The following is a 13786-nucleotide window of genomic DNA, read 5'->3' on the forward strand; positions in this document are numbered from 1 at the left end:
TTCACACAAACAAGTCAACCTGGGCCCTTGGAAGAGTGCCCGCTGAAATTAATTCTGCCCAATAGGGCAAAATCAATCTGCAGCCCAGTCACCCTGCACTTCTCTGAGAACATAAACTTCATGTTCTCAGCAGTGCAGCTGGAGCCCTATGGCCAACAGCAGGTCACGGTAACCTCATTCCAGGATTTCTCAAGTACCTCTCCTGTGCCTCCCTCAACCTCTCTCTAGGTCAGCGCCTTATTTGACTTCAGTTCTCCTAAGCTATGCTCAGACGTATGGCCTTGGTCGCATGACAATGGTGTGTTAAACCCATCAGCACTGTGTGTTTGGGAAAGAGCAGTCCCCAGGGGACCTCGACATCTCCACGGCCTGAGTGGAGTCCTCGGTGGCCTCCCTGGTGCGGATTCTCACGGTTCTGGCCTCTCTGAATTCTGAGCTGTAACCACTCCAACACGTCTTCTCAGTTTAGCATACACTGGACCCAAATAACCTCAGCCTGGAGCTGGAAAGTACTCTCCCGGGGTCAGCGGCTGTACCCTGCTGGGGTCAGATTGGAGCCTTGGGCCAACACCCCTTCCTCTCACAAGAAGTCCTGGGGGGGGGGGCGGCTCCTGCCGTGGGAGAGATCACGTGTGCCCCACACTCAGCACTTGGAGGAAGAGGAACCCCCTGGTGCCAGGCTAGAGTGCTGACGCCCCAACCCGGAGCCAGGGAGACTGGGTGGGGAGCCAGGGTAGCAAAGGGGCTTCCCACAGTCACCACCACTTCCTTCAGGGAAGTGCTGATGGACTAGTACTTAGTGACCTCCTAAAATGCCCTTCTGGGAAGACGTATTAAGCGTCCTTGAAGGGGTGCCGACTAGGCTTGGGATTAGTTCTTATTTCAGAGCTGCCTAGGAGGGTGAGCGAATGAGCTTCTTTTTAACTCAGGAATGTCTATCTCGTCTACAGGGTCAGCACAGGCGGGCTCCCTGCGGAAATTAGCTTACTGCACGCTCCCTCCATGTCCCCACGTCTCCCGAGGTGACGGCACCTCAGGGGGCTCCCTCCAGGTCATTTCCAGCATGCTCCATAGACTACACAAGACAAGCCATGGAAAAGCAGCAAGTCCAGGAATTTCTGGAGTTTTTTTTTTAACAGTACTCCAATCCAACAGTGTGATAAATGCATCCGAGCTACAATTAGGAAGATATATAGCATCAGAATGCGAAGGTCTGGGCAGCCTGGTGAAGCGCGGGCTCTCCAGAGCCCCGGCTATGTTTCCCATTATGTAACCCTGGTCATGGGCAGACAGCCAGACTCCAAATGAAAAAGAGACTCTGGCTTGGCACCGGTTCTATTTTCCTATCCTCATTCGGGGTCAGCGCAGTGTCATACAGCTGCAGAGAAAGCTCCGGGGATTAAACCTGGGAAAGCCTCCAAGACCAGGACCTGGGTTCAAGTACCAGCTGAAAGCAATAAACCAACTGCCACAGCTGGGCTAGGTTTGGATGTTCTCAAAGTCCCCTGACTCTTTCACTTACTGAGAACTAGAGATCAAGATGAGGGAAGATTTGGCTTTGGCGGAGCCTCTGAAATGAGGTAGGTTGTCCCACTGCCCTCGCCTTGCCAAAGGTCCTGGGATGCAAGGGGGCTACGTGTGGGCTCACGGAAGCCCGTTGCCCTGCTCTTCTCTGCCACCTGACGTTCACAACGGCCTCATGCTCCCTAGGCAGAGTTGGGAGTGGCTGCCCCTCCCCTCTCACGAAAGCCCTGGCACAGAATCTGTGCTCCCACTCCTCCTCCAACCCCCAACATGTGAATGTCCCCTCCAAACACTGTGATCTGTTCTAAACAGACTAAAGCTCAAGGCAACCTTCCACACCCTGCTACAATCCTCCATACCCAAATCTCGGATACAAAGCCATCCCATTACAACTCCTAACAGACACGAATGGGAAATCAACGTGCACACGGGCCGACGCCAGCCTACTAAGTGCCACTGTGTGCAGAGGCACAAATGGCGCTGGAGCCCTGCCCCGTCACTCCACAGTGTCAGGGAAGTCCTGTCACCATCAGAACAAGGGCTCCATATGTGCCTAAGTGGCTCCTGCGAGGAACAGTCAATGTGACCAGAAAGAAGAGGAATATGGGCCAAGAGGAGAGAACCAGGGAGACCTCATGATGTGGTTTAGAATTCCCCTGAGAAGGTGGAGGATGCTTCGAAGTGACTGACTGTGCAAGGAAAGATGGTAACACAATGAAAGGCAGAAGGGGAATGAAGGAATAAGATTAAACAAGGGTCCAAATGTGTCAAGGAGACAACGTGGGAGTAGGCATTTCTGGAAGAGAAGAAAACTGAAGCGTAGGCTTTCTGGTCACCTTTGTTTAGGATCAACGAGGAATCTGACTTTGCAGGAAACAAATGCAGGCACAGACTAATGAAAACACGCAAAGGAGAGGTGTGAGGTGGAAGCGGTCTCCTTCCTACTCTCTTGAGAACGTTCCCAGACCGTCCAGAGTGAAAAGGAGCACGGGGACGGAGTGTGTCAGCGGGATTTCTGCTCTGACACCATAGAACTATCTGGGCATGTTACTCCTCACAGCCTTAAACCAAAAAGGCTCCACAGTGCGGGAGATCAGCGGGCGCGAGATGTCATTCCGTAACCTAGAGAAGAGCTACCAGACCCTGCCAGTCCCTCAACCGTAGCGTCCCCTCAGTGAATGTTAGGCGGTTATATGAGAAACCAGAAACAAGGGAGGTCAGTTCTGACTCCACTTTTCCACAGTTTGGATCTGAAGGCTATGAGGTGGGGTGATGGTCAGACCAGGTCTGCTTGGTCCAGTGGCACCAGCCCTCAAACCACCGTACCTTGTGGTCAGGCCCCGGGATGGCAGGGCCCCTCCTCTATGCTTAAACTTGCATTCCAGAGACAACCAGCCGCTGATTCTGACTGCAAAGGCAGACGGTGCAGGAAGGACTCTATTCTCTACCACACTGTCTTCTCCAGCCTAGTCTGGACTCATCAAAGAGTAAGTTAACAGCTACAGGAACTTGTTTACTAAGCAATCAGATTCACATTATTTGGTCGGATTTACTATCCCTGTGAAGGAAAGTCTGAAAAGACTGAGCAAATTTGATTCACATGTCCCAGTCCCCCTCTGTCTCTCTGTGGCCTTGGAGGTGAAGGCCAGTTGTGGGTGGATGTGGCCTGGACCACGTGCCCAGCTGCAGACCGAGCCCTTGCCCAAAGATGGGCAGCAGCTCGCATGAGCCGGCAACGGTCCATTTGCTCCAGCATCCACAGAGAAAACAGACTCAGCACCTCGAGCAAATGAGGCCCAGCACTTCCTGTGTGAGCTTTCCATTTCCTCAGCCAAACAAAAGCCAAGGGGGTGGGAGAGGGAGGAGGGGTGAAGGGAGACAGGTCGCAGCAGAGAGGTTAGCCAGCCTGATGGCCAGGATACGGGGAAACGATCTGGGTGGACCATACCTAAGGCTGTGAGGTGGAGTGACCCAGGGCAAGCCCAAGCTCCAGGAGCAGATGGTCTGCCTCTCCCCAGGCCAAGTGAAAGGGAGGAAGACACTGTGACCCCTGCACATGCTCAGAAGCAGTGGCTTGAGATACGTGAGCAAGAGTCCTTCCTTGTCAGTTTCTTTCCAGAACTGCAAACTGCCTAGTCGGCATTGCAGATTAATGGCCTGAAAAGTCAGAGGCTGACATGTTAACTCTTCAGGGAACGCTGCTGAGAACTGGCTGCCCCAAGCCAGATCAGCCCGCTCCTTTGTGTGTCCGCAGCTGCCCAGCTCAGGGTTCAACTCTGGCTCATGGGGCCTCAGCCTGGAGTGCGTCCTGGAAACTTAAGAGGGTTCACAGGCAAGATGCAGAGGTTTGTTTGGTGCTGTGAGCATCACCCACAGGGTTACAGAGGCAGAGCTGGGGGGTCCTGGGGAAGGTGGGCTGAATGGTCCAGGGGTGAGGAGCAAGGGAGAAATATGAGGAAGGAAAGGCAAGAAAGAATCAGACTCTACAGTCCACACGGAAAGGTCAATTAACTGCTGGCCAGAAACCTCTGCGTGTCACCCAGGAGCCTGGAGACTCCCATGGCATGGCTGGCACCCAGCCCAGAGAAGCACCCTCCCCACTCCCTAGAAATGTACCATCCCAGCCAGCCATCCTCCTCCTTCCAGTACTCTCCCCTCCCAGGGAAGAGCGCTAGACAAGAATGAGAAGACGCTGGGCATGGATGCTAGCTCCTGAACACACGTGTATACGCCCAACAGAGACTGAGGAACTGTGAGTGCACTACACCTGCCAGAGACCACAATACAGCTGAAGGCAGGGGAGGGGTGAGGGGGAAGGGACAAAGGGAGACAGAAAGGTCGGACAGAGAGAGATGCTGAGGGAGAGACCGCGATAGGAAAAGAGAAAGAATACGGGAGAGAAATGGACAGTCAACAGAGTTGACCAGAAACAGGTGCCTGGGTGCACACACATTAGGACGCTCTTAGGCAAACACAAACACACACATACACGGTGACCTGAACACACAGAAGAACAAGACATGTAGAAACATGGATACAGAGCAGGAGCCGCAAACCTTTTCTATAATGGGACAGATGGCAAATACTTTTGGCTCTGCAGCCCGCATGGTCTCTGCCACAACTGCTCAGCCCTATGACTGCAGTGCGCGAGCAGCCGTGGACAGAGAGTAAACAAACAAGCATGGCTGTGTTCTAGTACAGCTTTATGGGCCCTGTTCAGGGTCCCTTTTCATATACTTTCTGCAAGTCATGAAGTCTTATACTTCTGATCTTTCTCTCAACCATTTAAAAATGTAAACCATTCTTAGCTCATGGGCCACAGCTTGCTGACCCCTGATACAGACACACACAAACAGCAGGCAGGGAGGCAGGAGAAGAGGCAGGCGGGAACAAGCTGAGGCGGGCAGGAGGAACAGACAGAGGCAGGTGGATGGACACCTGGGAAGACCCACACATAGAGAAAGCTTCCCCCACACCCAACAGGGAGGCCTAGACTGACACACAGAGACAAACTCACAGACAAACGTGGACAGGGACACAGGCAGTCCTGGGCACAGAGGCTCAGGAACATACACAAACACTCCCACAGGACACAGCCACATAGCGAGACACGGGCAGGACCAAAGCAGAGATGGACCGACATGGGCCCAGACGTATACATGAACAGAGACATGGCGTCAGACACACAGTGACACAGAGTCCTCATGGGGACACAGGAACCCTGCAAAGAGACCCAGACACAGATGTGGACACAGCACGCGAACACGTATACATGCACAGACGTGGAAAGGCACACCAAGAGCCTTCAACAGACAAATCCCCTCACACGCACACACCCATTAATACCAAAACGCCCCTCACAATCAGACACCATAGACGACCAGACCCAAACAGGCACACACAGAGCTACAACTCACACACTGCTACGAACACAAGAAATCACTCTACACGGTTGCCCAACAACGGGAATGCACTGTAGACCTAGAAACGGTTAAGATGGCAGACTCTGTCATATATATTTTTTACCACAATTTTTATAACAGAGAGAAAAAAGTCATATGGACACACAAAGAGATCTACATAGACACACCCAGCAGACACGCACATTCCCCACACCAACATCCAGAGCCAGGGAGATGAGGCAGGACGTGCTGCAGCGGGTGGGGATGGAGTGAGTGGGAAACCGATGCGTGCTCTCACCCCCACCACGCACACAGCATCACGAGAGGGAGGCGAGGAGACAGAGTGCGCAGGCCAGCATGAGAAGCGGCGAGGGCCTGAGAGACGCGTGGAGGTGAACTAAAAGGGAGAAAGAGGGTCTCACACACTGATCAGACCCAGGAGGCAGCCACGGAGACGGTGAGCGTGAGCAGTGCACGGTGAGAACTCACAAGACCAAGGGCAAGGAGCAAAACAGGGCGAGCCATGAAATGAGAGAAAGCAAGGCTGAGAGGAGGAGGAGGTACGGACCAGAGAGCAGGCAGAGACAACCCGGCACCTCAGGGCCCTGGGAGGTGTTCACAGAAGGACACCCACGCTCACATGAAGAGGGGAGACCCAGGTCAGCAGGCCACAGGAGGGGGCTGTGGGAACACGGGCGGGCAGGGCTGACTCACTGTGAGGGCAGGTCCAGGGAGGTGGGCGGAGGGTTCCAGGTGTCTGGGTAGCCGAGCATCCAGTCTGACCAGACCTTCACACTGGGGAGCAGATCCTTCAGGTCCGTGACAAAGGAGGACACCTTGATGTCATCTTGATCCTCCTCCCCCTCAGGAGAGAACAGCTGAGCTGCAGAGGCAAAGGGTAAGAGGTGGGCCTAGATCTGCAGAGGCCCCGCGTGTGGCCAGGGGCGCTAGGACAGCAGCCAGCTCCCACGGAAGGGAGACCACGTCCACAGGACAGCTGGGAAAGAAGCGAAGGACAAGTGCCAGCACCTAAGAGGATTCTGAAAAGCAGGACAAAGAGAGAACCAGTGCACTGGGACTGCCCCGCACACAGCTGCCTGTGCTCCACCTGCGGCCTGGCGACATGGTCACCACCCTGGCCTCCAGCCTCCCACCCACACCCACTTTAGCCTTCCCTCAGCACAGCACTGACATGGCACCAGGGTTCCTGCTCAAATGGAACCACCTGAATTTGATGGTGAGGAAGTATCAGAGAAACCCGAACAGTGGGGCGTTCCACAAGATAAATGTCCTGCATGCTTCAAACATGTCAGGAGCATGAAGAACAAAGGAATACTCAGAAACCATCCATGTTGCAGGAGACTATAAAGAGACATGACATCTAAATGCAATGTCCGATCCTGGAGTGGATCCTAGACCAGAAAGAAATATTTTTTTAGGACAACTGATACAAACTCAGTAAGGTCTGTAGATTCAATAATAGTACTGTATCAATGCTGGCTTCCTGACTGTGATAACAGTACTGTCATGTAAGAGAAGGTCCTTGTGACTAGGAAGTACACAGTCAACTATCTGCTGTGGGAAGGGGTGGGGCGGGGAAGCTACCCTGTCTGCAACTTATGATCAAATGGTTCATAAAGAAAATAATACATGTATGTGTGTGTATGGAAAGAGAGATAACTTAAAGCAAGTGTGGTAAAATGTTAACAATTAGGGAGTCTGGGTGAGGGGTAAGTAAGACAGTATTATTCCCGAAACTTTTCTGTAAATTTGAGATTCTATCCAATTAACCTCCCTCCCTCTAAATAGGTGGCCCCAGCGGCTAGAGGCACTCCCAAAGGCTGATGTGGCTGGGGAACAACAGAGGGGCCTCACTACTCATCACAACTGATCCAGAAGCTGAAAGAAAGGTACACCCTTCAGGCCTGCCTTACGTGGCCCAGAAGTCAGGCTTGGAATTCTAAGGGCAGACTTAAAGGACATGGTGACACTGCTCAAAGCAAGGGCTAGAAAGAACCCTGATCTGGTCCAGTGAGTCTCCTGGAGATGGCTGGTCCACAGCAGTTACAGCCCCCACCGGGTACCAAACAAAGAGGGTCATACAGAGAGAGGGGGAAACCAAAACATCAATAATGAACATCGAGGAAAACTCATTTTTCAAGTTGCGTGAACACTCAGCAGTTCAGAAGTACAGTGAAAATCCTGTTAAAGGAGAAGAGAGACAGAGGATGAAAGAAGTCTCCTCTCCTTTCCACAAAACGGAAGGAGGGCCAGAGAGGAAGTGGGACTAGTCAGGTAGGCAAAAGGAAGAGGGCACGGTGGCAAGAGGGAGCCCGGAGTAGAGGGAGAAAACACGGAGAACACAGCATGGCCTCCTGAGCGTGTCTGGACAGGACCCAGGAGCTGGAAGGTCCACCAGCCAGGGGCCCTCGTCTGCTTACCTTTGGCCGACTCCTTCAGTAAGTAGGTGCAGCGTCGCACCAGGAGAGAAAACATGGCCAGGCCCAGGGCTGCAGCCTGCTCCTGGATCACAGAGCGACACTCCTCCGAGAAGCAGTCTGGGGATGGGAAAAGCAAGTCCATCAGTGTCCTGGGGGCTAAGGGCTCCTCTCCCCACCTTATGAGGTGGAAGTCCTTGGTCGTGTCACTGAGTTCCTTTTCCTCATCTGAGCCTGGGGCTGGAAGATTCCCACTCTCAAAGGGCAGTCAAAAGGTTAAATAAAGTATCGCACGTGAAGCACTAACCAGGATGCCTGGCATGTGGTAAGTGCCCGATATGGTTATTATAGGGCTCCCTGGTATAAATTCTGTCTCACACCACTTCCCCGAGACCAGATGCCCCAGGTGTACAGTCGGAGCCCAAACTGCATGCTCTCTGCTGATGACATGAACCCGCAGTGAACAGGAAGTCATATTAACTCAGTCTCTCTAATGTATAGATGGCAGGAATAAAGTCACCAGTTAAGATCAGAAAAACACAAATTTAGAAGTCATTTTCTTGAAGCACCAACCTTTGATTCCAGCCTTATCTTCTCTCTGTTCCTCCTCCTCAGAGAACACACATAACACTTAGAAATAATATATTTTTCACTGAATGAGTCAAATTTTATAAAGGACAGTGCCTGGCACATAATAAGCACTTAAGCAAGTATTAGCTTTAATTTTCACCTAGTCATTCCTCTAGGGCTAAGAAATAAGCCTGGCTTCCAATATTAGCAATCTATGCCCCTCACTTCCTGAGCCTGACCAACTTCCTTCCCGCTGTGGGGTCAGGAAAGGAGCCACCTTGGCAGTGGCCAGGCCTATCCTTTAGCAGGAGCTACAAGCACATACACCCTCAAACCACTGTCCGTACCCGCTCCCTGTCAGCAGCCCTCCCTGATGGTCACCTCATCCAGCCCTGAGAGAAACAGGTGACAAGCAGAAGGCAGCAGGCCAGGCTGCAGCCCCAGGAGAGGAGACCCCTATATGTGCAGGAGGCAGAATCAACGGCCAGGCTTGCTTGGTCTGGCAGCAGCTGATCTGTTAATTCCTCCTGTAATACGGGAGAACTCTCAGAATCTCCAAGTGTTAAAAGCATAATGAGCTGCACATTTGATCTCTGTCCCTGCTTGGTTTTAACCTCGGAAGTCAAGGGGGAGCCCTCTCACCTCTCCCCTCATTGACACTCGGCTTTTCAATGGGGCCTAATTGAAGTCTTTACTCCAGGAGATGCTACACAACCACAGTTATTCCTAACCGTCTTGGCCACAGGAGCAAACATGACTGGAGTATGCAAAGCCAGCCCCAAACCACTTTAGAAAGCCCTGGGGGTGAGAAGGAACAGGCTGCTGCTCAGAAGGTCCCAACATATGACTAGCATCAGTGTAGCAATTCTTCTCTTGTGGTTTTCCCACCAGCCTGCCAGATGCCCAGTGGTCCCAAATGTCACCCTCGAACTTTGCAATTCAACCGTGGCAGGCAGTAAGGAAGTGGTAACAATCCATGTGATTAGAATAGATCACCAGTCTCCTTCTTCTTCTGGTAAGGCCCTAAACCTCTGCCAGAGAGACAGGAAACGAGCATCCGAGGACCAAGCAGAGGGAGGATGGTCAGCAGGGAAGGGGGAGACATGTAAGCCATCCCAAGGAAAGCTGCCAGGTTCTCCCCTCCCTGCTCACAATAGGCAACGGCACTCTCCAAAGCACCCTGGCCCAGTCCAGGCCCCTGCCCAGCACTGCCAGCAGCCTACCTCTAATTAGCAACAAAGCCCAGAACGGGAGAATAAGTCCTGGACAGAGGGACTTAGGAGAGGCTAGTTTAAGGAGAGGATGCATGGAGGCCACATCCCGGCAGATGACACAGTGAGTACACATTAGTGTCCCCTCATCAACTGGACATCTTGGGCAGAAGTTGTTGTTGTTTAGTTGCTAAGTTGTGTTAGACTCTTTGTGACCCCATGGACTGCAGCCCACCAGGCTCCTCTGTCCATGGGAACTCCTGGGCATAGGCTGAAGTTACCTGCACCTAGAAGGCCCTGAGAAGAGATAGAAGTGGGTATCTGAGCTCCAAGGACTGGCAGAAGCCCAGGACTAAACAAGATACTCTCATCAGCCTTGATAAAGATAAGACAGGGCAAAGAGAGATGACTTTCACCAAGACCATTTCTATTTTTATGACAAATGGTAACCTTGGGTTAGACTCCTTCTCAAAATGCACAAGGCAAAGGCTCAAGGGGAGAACCAACTGCTTAGGAACAACGACACTGAGGCCTCTGGGGAGTCCGGCCTGGCTCCTTTTTAAGCTTCCTGCAGGAAGGTCTGGTGACCAGGTCAAGAAGCAACAACTGGAGCCTCTCTGCTATGTCTGGACGGGATCAACCACCTCTCAGGGGTGAGGCTGAAAGGCAGCCGCATGACGGCTCCGCCCCTGGCCGTGGTTACATCACCTCACCCTTCACCCCTCCATCTCCCCAGGAAGGGCCTGACAGCACTCCCTGCTGTGTTTGGGTCTGATGGATGGGGAGGTATTAATACAAATCAGTATGCTGTCCTGTGCTGATCAAGCAGGTGGTGATACCACAGTTATCTCTGGGGATCAGAATGCCTGGGTCTTGGTCAGCTCTGCACATAGAACACTTCTGGAAGGCCTGCCCTCCTCCACGGCTCAGTGGTACCATAAGCACACACTGAGCACCCACACATACAAAGCTACAAATAAAACAGGGGCCCTGCAATCCTAGGACCTTCCAAATGGGTTATTTATCACCCCCAAGTAACCATGGTGACTCAGACCCCGTGCCTCCAGTGAGAAATGTATTAAGTGCTATGGTATCTTCAGGAGATGCTGTCCGCCTCACTTAGGTTTCTGTGGGCTAGAAGCTGTAAGATGCCCGTCCTTGAGAAGGACCCACTTGATGCAAGTGGGCAGGAAAGCAGCATCCAGGGTCCCAGGCCCACCCATCCCAGGTGAGGCCTAGGAAACTGGCGCCACCCTCACAGAGGCCCATATATATCCCTGGAAGGGGCTGGGCCAGGCCAACAAGTGATGTGGGGTGGGGGAGGAAAAAGCATTGTTCGCCTTGGTATTTGCCTGGGTTCCTCTGGCTTTGTGTCAGGTGGCTGGAGCCTGACATGAGCTGAGGAACTCATTAACGTTGTGAAACGGCCTTTCCCCTTCTTTCCAAAAGCAGGCCTGTTCAAGGGGGTAGGGGAAAGCTTCTGGCTGAGGAAGTCAGACGGAAATGTCTTGTACCAGAGAGTCACCTGAAGTCTGAACCCCTCCCACACACTCTCAGAGGGGCAGCTCCCACCATTCCTCTGGCCAAATACCTGCTCAAGCAGAAACACTCTTCTTGCTCCTATTAACGGGGAGACCTTCTCATTTTTCTGAGAACATATTCATGGAAAACATAAACCAACTGTCGTCAAAGTTGTATGAAATCAGGAAATGGAGCGGCCGGGAGAAGGCTGCCATGTGGCCGGATGTTATGTATTTCTAATTAGTGCTATACATCTTTCAACAGCAAGTGTCCTTCTGCTGGGAAACACAACACACTGCCCTTGTTATTGTAACTGTCAGAGAAGTGCTTAAACAGATAATCTCCAGGAAAAGTGATAAACACGGCCCCTCTCCCACCCGTGTGTGCACGACGGTGCTGCCAAAGCAAAGCTGTGCTTGACGGCTGCAGGATGGCAGAGCGGTGTCCTGCAGGAAACGGGAGCGAGGCAGGAGGGGGAGAGGCGAGCGGCGTGCAGGCTAGGCAGGCCCACCTGCCTGGACCTGTGGAGCCCGGCCAAGGGACTGCAGTTCAGAACCATCACTTCTGATCGGTTCCTGGGTCAGGGGGAGATCTGGAGGAAATCAGAGCAGGGCTGAGGTTTGGCTGGTCACGGAATAACCTGGCAGCAATGGACAAGCAAGAGTTTGCCTGGCGCACACAGCCAGCTTCCTAGCAAAAGAATGAGAGGAGTAATGAAGAGAAGACACAGGACAGATGACACTAAGTCTGATACCCCCACGGCCACAGAGGGCATTCAGAGGGCACTGGGGTCCACTCGCCATACCAGCAGAGAGGACCAACTGTGTGCTCAGCGGCTTCACTAACAGCCAGAGAAAAATGCAGGCAAGACCACTTACTCACTGATTCCATCCCCACCGGCTCCTCCCAGAGAGAGGAAATGAATGGTCAGTCACCTCCAAACTGACACCACCTGGAGGCGATTTGTTGGCTCTTATCTTTCAGACATGAGGCTGCTTTTCTCATGAGTCAGTCACCAGTCAGACACAGAGCTGGCACCGCTCCTGAGCAGCCCACCAAAACCTCCTTGTCTACAGGAAGTGGGCAGTGAGAGCATCTTTCGACTGCTGCTACTCGAGCCCCAGAGTTCCCTGTGGCAGCTGCTGGCTGACAGGGAGGTGGAAGAGACAGTCACTTTTACAGAAACCAGACAAAAACCTCACAGAAAAGCAGAGATGTCCACGCCATCAGGGCATCATTTTATCCCCCAGTGAATAAAACTCATCATTCGAGAGGATGATGAATGAGTCAGAAAAATCAGGCACCGATAGAGCCAAGCAAACTGTATTCATGCACAATGGCAGAACGCAGGCTGACTGGGTGGAAGGCAATCCAGGATGTATCCCTGAGTGAAATGTGTCTGAGACAAGGCAGAGGAACATGAGAGGGAATGTGACTTCTCTCTGAGACCCTACTGTCCTTCTGGATTTTCTAGGATTATAAACTAACTTTCTCTTAGCAAGCGGGTAGATGTCGGGACAAAGGAAATCCCAACCTCCCGACAAAGTGACCTCTCCCATTGACTCCACATTTGTTGATATGGCCCAATTGTGGAGGATACAATGGAAAACAGGATACTGTCCATGAGAAGATGATATTCCAATGAGGAAGACAAGAATACTACACAGATACCCAAATAACTGTAATTCAAGACCATGTATTATGGCATTCCATAAGGAAGGCGGAAACAAGATGCTTTCTCTATTTCCTGCTAGTGTATATCACAGAAGATTTCATGGAAGAGAACACATCCATGCTGCAAAAGATGAACAAAGATGGAGCGTGCTAAAGAGGCATGCAGGTAGAGACACACGAGGCACGTACTCTGACAGCAAGCACTATATTCGGCATGTCATAAAACAGGGACCCATCGCACAGGGCCTGTGATGCCAGGGCAGCAAACAGGCAGTGAGGAGGTCTGGCTAAATCTAGCTAAAGCATTTAGGATGGATTAGCGTAGCTGGAAAAAAAGTGACAGGGAGGCAAACAGGCTGGGAAGCTACGAGGACGTGAACTTGCTTGAATGAAGAGGAATTACATGTAGAGAGCGCTTCATAAACTTTATAATGCCGAATATACGTAACATCTTTCTTAGAAGACAGGTGGGAGAGGGAACTGAAAGGCGTTCACAGATGTGAGAAACGCAGAAGGAAAATCAAGAAAAGAGAGACGAGAAGAGAAGATGGAGATAATGCGGGAAGGGAAGGACCCTCGCCGATAATCTTGGCAGGTTCCAGAGGATCCCGAGATCCCAACAGGGAAACACCCACCAAATGAGATCCAGGAGAGGGGCAGAAACTGGGACTGTGGAACACCTGGAGGGAGGGAGGTTGTGTGGCAAGGAGTCCCCAGGCTCCCGCCCACTTGGCTCTGGGCCACTCCTGTCTTTCCAGAACAAAGACACTTCAGGGGGTCAGAAATACTTGAGGAAGACCTTGCAGAAAGAGGCCTGGGAAGTCTGAACGGGCTCTCCCTGTGGAAGCCATTAGATATTCAGCACTTCATTTGTTTCCAATTCTTGTAGGAGCGCAGCTCCAGGCTGTGGGGTGAGAGGCTCCCCTCTGACGTAACCAGGAAGCAG

At 52.1% G+C, this 13786-nt stretch overlaps 1 protein-coding gene across 5 annotated transcripts in view; it reads right to left on the reverse strand.

Moving 5' to 3' along the window:
- SMG6 (SMG6 nonsense mediated mRNA decay factor) overlaps positions 1 to 13786 on the reverse strand; it is a 200047-nt gene that overhangs the window by 100336 nt on the left and 85925 nt on the right. For all 5 annotated transcript variants that reach the window (XM_055403438.2, XM_055403453.2, XM_055403447.2 and 2 more), the window contains 2 exons: positions 7868 to 7984; positions 6141 to 6309 (listed from right to left, as the gene is read on the reverse strand). In XM_055403438.2, the coding sequence (XP_055259413.2) occupies positions 6141 to 6309; positions 7868 to 7984 (286 nt within the window). The remainder of the gene's footprint in view (positions 1 to 6140; positions 6310 to 7867; positions 7985 to 13786) is intronic.

The sequence above is a fragment of the Moschus berezovskii genome, chromosome 20 (genome assembly GCF_049115385.1).
Source record: "Moschus berezovskii isolate FMDL1 chromosome 20, NW_MosBer_1.0, whole genome shotgun sequence".
Taxonomy (NCBI): Eukaryota; Metazoa; Chordata; class Mammalia; order Artiodactyla; family Moschidae; genus Moschus; species Moschus berezovskii.